General features: G+C 41.1%; 2 protein-coding genes across 2 annotated transcripts; both read left to right on the forward strand.

The window, feature by feature from the left end:
* The first annotated feature begins 2,458 nt into the window (after nt 1-2,458).
* Nucleotides 2,459-3,372, forward strand: LOC110456895 (variant surface antigen F-like). The gene is made up of 3 exons (XM_021507934.1): nt 2,459-2,519; nt 2,676-2,792; nt 3,146-3,372. The coding sequence occupies exons 1-3, from the start codon at nt 2,459-2,461 to the stop codon at nt 3,370-3,372; spliced, it is 405 nt and encodes a 134-aa protein (XP_021363609.1).
* Nucleotides 3,373-3,888: 516 nt separating this feature from the next.
* Nucleotides 3,889-5,973, forward strand: LOC110456896 (loricrin-like). Its single transcript, XM_021507936.1, has 3 exons — nt 3,889-3,919; nt 4,763-5,755; nt 5,807-5,973. Exons 1-3 carry the CDS (start codon nt 3,889-3,891, stop codon nt 5,971-5,973), a joined length of 1,191 nt encoding a protein of 396 aa, XP_021363611.1.
* Nucleotides 5,974-7,984: the final 2,011 nt, after the last annotated feature.

Here is a 7,984-nt window from a genome sequence, read left to right on the forward strand (position 1 = left end):
ACCTGATAATTTGTTACAGCTTTATTATATTTGGATCTTAACTACTTGGTGTTCATAGTAACTTTGCATTGTTAAGGGAATTATATCGTTCAGTGAAAATGATACACCCAATGATTGTATATATATGTGAAAGGGTGGAAAGCAGTCGATGTCAAAACTCAAAAGTCGATCCTGACCTAACTTTCTGACATAAAAAACAACATTTTTTTTCTAGTTGATGAACGATAGCCCGAGTTTCCTCTGGCCCTGACACCAGACTTAGACATTTTGACAGATAGATGTACATCTATTTGTCAAAACGTCTAAGTCTGGTGACTTTTTATTAACTGGCATAGGGCATGCTGAAAAAACGCATTTGGAATAGTACTACTATTAGTCATCCTGAAAAAAGGTGTACTTCAGTGTTGTAAAAAAAAAAGCCTCTAAAATATTTGTTATTTTATGCATATTCCCAAAAAAGTGGAACTGAAGACTGGTAAAAATTTAGGATCTGGAAAAATAAGTATCTGAGCTGTGGATACCTGACTGATTATTGATTTTATAATAGGTTGGACTTCGCAACAGATTTACCTGTTGCAACAGTTATCAGTCATAAAAAAAAAATATAATTCTTTTAAAAGAAAAAAAATATAATAATTTTCTGAACTTTTCAGTCGCTCAGTTTGTAGGTATTTTGGGAGACAATTGAACCTGCTTATGATATAATGTGTCTTTAGAAACTCAATCCACATTTTAACAAAAAGATAATGAAAAAGAGGTCTCCAAGTTTTCTTTTTTCCTTTTTTGTCTTTCTGGAAATAATCGATGAAGGTCGATTGAAATATGGCTTGATTTTCAACATCATAGTAAGATAGTCTCTGAACAAAGTGTCTTGCATGCCAGTATCACATTAACTAATGTAAACTTGTCAGAACTTATTTTGTACAACTACCATATCTGCAAATATTGTGAATTTATGTTGCACAAAGACAATACTGTCTATTGCAAGAAATCAAGATATTACATTAATGTTATCAGAATGTAAGTTATTATTTCAAAATCTGTGCTGTTATTTTCAGTTTTAGGCTGATTGAGGGCCACGTTGGCCACATGGTTAACTCATTCACCCCTGAAGTTTCATAATGAACTAGTCCAACCTTTGTATTGGAAGAGTTCAAATGTGTCTTCAGGGGTGAATGAGTTAAGGCATGATGAGACTGACATTCTGCTACCACTAGCCCTCCACCACTGGGTCGTGGGTTTGAGGCCTACGTGGGGCAGTCACTCTGTACATCTTTAAATGACTATAGCTGTTAATGGGATGTAAAAGTAACACAAACAAATTTTAGGCTTATTATATATGGGCCGAATACTGGTAACCTGACTGAATTATATATTTCCAGAGCTGAACATGAAATTTTAAAAATTGTAAATTTATCCTCATTGTATTGCAGCATAAAAATTACAGCATTGATCATATGAAACAGTTATGTTGATCCTGTCTTTTAAATTAAAAAAAATAATCTTGGTACTGGGGAGGCAGTGCCAAAAAATGGGGAAATGTTTGCAATTTACTTTCAATGAAAGCATTTTGCTAAGATTGCTTAAGGATCCGCTCAAGGTAAGCAATATACAGGCCCTCTGGGACTTGTGTTGATTGGTTCGCTACTGTAACTCATTGTTTACTCGCTGCAGAACTGAAATTTATCTTGGTAAATATCTGATACACTTTACCTATCTTGCAGTCTCTTTTGTCTATATGATAAAAAGAGTTGTTCATCTTTGTCTGTAACTGCAGGGACAAGATATGTCCAGGTGCATGATCGAGAAGTGAATATTATTTTCTGTAGATTTTGTAACAGTTGCTATGCTCAGACTAAAAACACATTCTTTAAAGGGCACAATCTTATCCCTTAATCAATAATAGTTTTAAGTGATGAAAAAATAACAATACACCATCTCTCTTACTGACAAGGTTTGAGCCATTTTGTTTAAGGGTTACCTCCCTTAATGCAATACATCAGTACAACATTTCCTAGTTCTGATGGTCAGGAGCAAAACTCTGTGAAAATGTATTTATATTGAATCCACTTGCCCAACAGGTTAGGGAAACATTTTCTGCTGAATATTACTATTACAGCTGAGCATACTGTAATGTATAACTGAACAATACATTTAACAGGCAAAAAATAAAGTATATAATTTATGTTGTTTTAATTCTATCAAAAGGCAAAATGATTAAGTGCTAGGGTCATAAGTTGTAGACCCTAGACTATATTATTACAGGGTAATAAAGGTTCGCACTCTATCTCTAACTCTGCTACTTTTTCAGACCATATCTCACAATATTCTTTCATCTTCAATTGCTAAATGTGACAAGTACTTTTTGGTGTGGTGGAGGGTCACATCAAATGACTAGCAGGCGTATAGTACACTCCTAATGATCTATGTGGTTAAGCAGGTAGAGGTTCAACTCTAGATGAAATATGTGGACCGAGCAGGTGGGAGTTCAACACCTGATGTGCTATGTGGGCTAGCAGGTGGGAGTTAAGCTCTAGATTGACTTTGATGACTAGCAGGTGAAGGTTCAACTCCTGATGAACTATGTGGATTTACAGGTTGTGGTTAAACTCATGATGAAATATGTGGGCTAGTAGGTTGTGGTTAAATTCATGATGAATTATGTGGACATGCAGGTGGGGGTTCAACACCTGATGAGTTATTTGAGCTAGCAGGTGATGGTTCAACACCTGATGAACTATGTGAGCTAGCAGGTGGAGGTTTAACTCCTGATGAACTTTGTGGGCTAGCAGGTTGTGGTTCAACTTTAGATGTAATATGTGGACCTAGCAGGTGGGAGTTCAACACCTGATGTGCTATGTGGGCTAGCTGGTGGGAGTTCAGCTCTAGATTGACTTTGTGGGCTAGCAGGTGAAGGTTCAACACCTGATGTGCTATGTGGGCTAGCAGGTTATGGTTCAACTTTAGATGAAATATGTGGACCTAGCAGGTGGGATTTCAACACCTGTTGTGCTATGTGGGCTAGCAGGTGGGAGTTAAGCTCTAGATTGACTTTGTGGGCTAGCAGGTAGAGGTTCAACTCCTGATGAAATATGTGGAGTTGCAGGTGGGAGTTCAACACCTGATGAACTATGTGGACATGCAGGTGGGGGTTCAACACCTGATGAGCTATTTGGGCTAGCAGGTGGAGGTTCAACTCTAGATGAAATATGTGGGCTAGCAGGTGGATGTTCAACTCCTGGTGAAATATGTGGAGTTGCAGGTGGAAGTTCAACACCTGATGAACTATGTGGACTTGCAGATGGGGGTTCAACACCTGATGAGCTATTTGGGCTAGCAGGTGGAGGTTCAACTCTAGATGAAATGGGCTAGCAGGTAGAGGTTCAACTCCTGATGAATTATGTGGGCTAGCAGGTGGAGGTTCAACTCCTGATGAACTCTGTGGTCTAGCAGGTAGAGGTTCAACTCCTGATGAAATATGTGGGCTAGCAGGTGGAGGTTCAACTCCTGGTGAAATATGTGGAGTTGCAGGTGGAAGTTCAACACCTGATGAACTATGTGGGCTAGCAGGTGGAGGTTCAACTCTAGATGGAATATGTGGGCTAGCAGGTTGTGGTTAAACTCATGATGAAATATGTGGACATGCAGGTGGAGGTTCAACTCCTGATACCTATGGTTTATTGGAGATAAATCATTGTTATGAGCCATGGATCTCTATGGTTGATAGGAGAGAAACTATTGGTAACAAGCCATAATGTCTATGGTTGATGGGAGAGAAAGTAATGGTAACTATTCATAGACATCTATGGTTGATGGGAGAGAAACTATTGGTAACTAGCCATGGATCTCTATGGTTGATAGGAGAAAAACTATTGGAAACAAGCCATAATGTCTATGGTTGATGGGGGAGAAAGTAATGGTAACTATTCATAGACATCTATGGGTGATGGGAGAGAAACTATTGGTAACTAGCCATGGATCTCTATGGTTGATGGGAGAGTAACTATTGGCAACTAGCCATGGATCTCTATGGTTGATGGGAGAGTAACTATTGGCAACTAGCCATGGATCTCTATGGTTGATATGAGAGAAACTATTGGTAACTAGCCATGGATCTCTATGGTTGATAGGAGAAAAACTATTGGAAAAAAGCCATAATGTCTATGGTTGATGGGAGAGAAAGTAATGGTAACTATTCATAGACATCTATGGTTGATGGGAGTGAAACTATTGGTAACTAGCCATGGATCTCTATGGTTGATGGGAGAGTAACTATTGGCAACTAGCCATGGATCTCTATGGTTGATATGAGAGAAACTATTGGTAACTAGCCATGGATCTCTATGGTTGATGGGAGAGTAACTATTGGCAACTAGCCATGGATCTCTATGGTTGATGGGAGAGTAACTATTGGCAACTAGCCATGGATCTCTATGGTTGATGGGAGAGTAACTATTGGCAACTAGCCATGGATCTCTATGGTTGATGGGAGAGTAACTATTGGCAACTAGCCATGGATCTCTATGGTTGATGGGAGAGAAAGAAATGGTAACTATTCATAGACAAGGTAGAGGTTCAACTCCTGATGAACTATGTGGGCTAGCAGGTGGAGGTTCAACTCCTGATGAAATATGTGGGCTAGCAGGTGGAAGTTCAACACCTGATGAACTATGTGGGCTAGCAGGTGGAGGTTCAACTCTAGATGAAATATGTGGGCTAGCAGGTTGTGGTTAAACTCATGATGAAATATGTGGACATGCAGGTGGAGGTTCAACTCCTGATATGCTATGTGGGCTAGCAGGTAGAGGTTCAACTCTAGATGAAATATGTGGGCTAGCAGGTTGGGGTTCAACACCTAATGAGCTATTTGAGCTAGCAGGTGGAAGTTCAACACCTGATATACTATGGGAACTAGCAGGTGGAGGTTCAACTCCTAATGAACTATGTGGGCTAGCAGGTTGTGGTTCAGCTCATGATGAAATATATCGACTAGCTGGTGGATGTTCAACTCTAGATGAAATATGTGGAGTTGCAGGTGGAGGTTCAACACCTGATGAACTATGTGGGCTAGCAGGTGGAGGTTCAACTCCTGATGAACTATGTGGGCTAGCAGGTGGAGGTTCAACTCCTGATGAACTATGTGGGCTAGCAGGTGGAGGTTCAACTCCTGATGAACTATGTGGGCTAGCAGGTGGAGGTTCAACACCTGATGAACTATGTGGGCTAGCAGGTGGAGGTTCAACTCCTGATGAACTATGTGGGCTAGCAGGTGGAGGTTCAACTCCTGATGAACTATGTGAGCTAGCAGGTGGAGGTTCAACTCCTGATGAACTATGTGGGCTAGCAGGTGGAGATTCAACTCTAGATGAACGATGTGGGCTAGCAGGTAGAGGTTCAACTCTAGATGAACTATGTCAGCTAGCAGGTGGAGGTTTTACTCCTGATGAAATATGTGGGCTAGCAGGTGGAGGTTCAACTCTAGATGAACTATGTGAGCTAGCAGGTGGAGGTTCAACACCTGATGAACTCTGTGGGCTTGCAGGTGCAGGTCCAACTCCTGATGAACTATGTGGGCTAGCAGGTGAAGGTTCAACACCTGACGAACTAGCAGGTGGAGGTTCAACTCTAGATGGACTATGTGGACTAGCAGGTGGAGGTTCAACTCCTGATGATTTCTGTGGGCTCGCAGGTGCAGGTTCAACACATGATGAACTATGTGGGCTAGCAGGTGGAGGTTCAACTCTAGTTGAACTATGTGAGCTAGCAGGTTTTGGTTAAACTCATGATGAACTATGTGGACTTACAGGTGCAGGTTCAACTCCTGATGAGCTATGTGGGCTAGCAGGTGGAGGTTCAACACATGATGAACTCTGTGGGCTAGCAGGTGCAGGTTCAACTCCTGATGAACTATGTGGGCTAGCAGGGGGAGGTTCAACTCTAGTTGAACTATGTGAGCTAGCAGGGTTTGGTTAAACTCATGATGAACTATGTGGACTTACAGGCCCAGGTTCAACTCCTGGTGAACTATGTGAGCTAGCAGGTGGAGGTTCAACTCTAGTTGGGCTATGTGAGCTAGCAGGTTTTGGTTAAACTCATGATGAACTATGTGGACTTACAGGTGCCGGTTCAACTCCTGGTGAACTATGTGAGCTAGCAGGTGGAGGTTCAACTCCAGATGGACTATAACGGCTAGCAGGAAGAGGTCCAACTCTTGATGAACTATGTGAGCTAGCAGGTGGAGGTTCAACACCTGATGAACTCTGTAGGCTCGCAGGTGCAGGTTCAACTCCTGTTGAACCTTGTGGGTTAGCAGGTGGAGGTTCAACACCTGATGATTTCTGTGGGCTCGCAGGTGGAGGTTCAACACCTGATGAACTACGGGGGCTAGCAGGTGGAGGTTCAACTCCTGATGTACTATACCGGCTAGCAGGAAGAGGTTCAACTCTTGATGAACTATGTGAGCTAGCAGGTGGAGGTTCAACTCCTGATGTACTATACCGGCTAGCAGGAAGAGGTTCAACTCTTGATGAACTATGTGAGCTAGCAGGTGGAGGTTCAACACCTGATGAACTCTGTAGGCTCGCAGGTGCAGGTTAAACTCCTGTTGAACTTTGTGGGCTAGCAGGTGGAGGTTCAACTCCTGATGAACTATGTGAGCTAGCAGGTGGAGGTTCAACACCTGATGAACTCTGTGGGCTAGCAGGTGCAGGTTCAACTTTAGATGAACTATGTTGGCTAGCAGGTGGAGGTTCAACTCTAGATGGCCTACGTGGACTAGCATGTAGATATTCAACTTGTGATGAATAAGCCACTCTAAAGTGCTTTACAGTACATAGATATAGAATTTATACAATAAATACAATTAGCAATCTCACTGCCTTGTCAGGTGCTGACTACTAGTCCGATGCCACCTGGCTAATATCTCCCTATGTGTGTATGCCTGCATATGTGCTGGAGATGTAATGTGTTTTGTTTGAAGTGGGACCGTGCTTCCAATGGCATCATTTATAGTGCCACCTTGCTTGAATGCTACAACACAGACACTGGACAACGCAACATCCACCCCAGACCATTTTATACTCTATTTAGATTGTTGGAGTTGTGTGGGCAGGAGAAAAACACTTTCTCTGAATATTCCATGCGTACAATGATTTTGGGGATCGAACCCTCCGACCTTCCACCCAGGTGGCCGGCCTGTGTGGAAGGCCGGAGTGTTAGCCACTGGACCAATCTGCCCGCGATGTCTACTGTATCTTCTGTCAGACCTTAAACAAAGTTTTAATGTGACACTATATATGTAAATAAAGTTATTGATTGTCTGATTTAGTGTTATATAATTGTATATAAAATAAAAGCAATAAAAACCATCGGGAGAGACACATTTGGAAAGTTGCCAGATAAGTTTGAAAGTCATATGGGTTATATATCTAAGTTACGTCATGTAAGCTGTGGATAACGTTTTAAAGTCCAACTTTTTTCCATTTATTTTCAACACAAATTTGATATTTTAGTTACCGTATGTAAATACATTGTATTTTAAAGAGTAAAACTAAATCATCAAGTTCAGAATATTCCGATAAAAACAAGGTAGATTTATTCTTATTCACATGCAAAAAATTGTAATTGATTTATCAGCAGAAGTCTGCCAAAGAGGTCTATCAGAGAGTAAAAAGACAATGGGACCAGACCTGCTAAGCTACCTGATCAATGGTAGTTGTCTGGCCCTGTCCTCCTACAGTTATAACAGAAACAAAATTAAGGCGAGGCTACTGTATGTATGAAAAACCACTGGAATTCTAGAGTAGGACAGGGATCCTTTAATGCAAAACAATGCCTAAGGTGGAAATACCTATATCAGTATTGAAAAATATCAAATAATCAATGCTCACTCAGTTAATTATTTCCAAAAATGCGATATTAAAAAAAAAAACACAGGGTAGACAATATTTTTATTTCAAATTTCTGGCACAAGCATCTTTGATAC

Source organism: Mizuhopecten yessoensis, unplaced genomic scaffold (assembly GCF_002113885.1).
Source record: "Mizuhopecten yessoensis strain PY_sf001 unplaced genomic scaffold, ASM211388v2 scaffold8937, whole genome shotgun sequence".
Taxonomy (NCBI): domain Eukaryota; kingdom Metazoa; phylum Mollusca; class Bivalvia; order Pectinida; family Pectinidae; genus Mizuhopecten; species Mizuhopecten yessoensis.

Coding starts and splice junctions, on each gene's coding strand:
- LOC110456895 (XM_021507934.1), top strand. CDS start 2,459: ATGAAATATGTGGACCGAGCAGGTGGGAGTTCAACACCTGATGTGCTA. Junction 2,520..2,675: donor TGTGCTATGTGGGCTAGCAG/GTGGGAGTTAAG, acceptor GTGGACATGCAG/GTGGGGGTTCAACACCTGAT. Junction 2,793..3,145: donor TGAACTTTGTGGGCTAGCAG/GTTGTGGTTCAA, acceptor GTGGACATGCAG/GTGGGGGTTCAACACCTGAT.
- LOC110456896 (XM_021507936.1), top strand. CDS start 3,889: ATGTCTATGGTTGATGGGGGAGAAAGTAATG. Junction 3,920..4,762: donor TGATGGGGGAGAAAGTAATG/GTAACTATTCAT, acceptor GTGGACATGCAG/GTGGAGGTTCAACTCCTGAT. Junction 5,756..5,806: donor TTCAACTCTAGTTGAACTAT/GTGAGCTAGCAG, acceptor GTGGACTTACAG/GTGCAGGTTCAACTCCTGAT.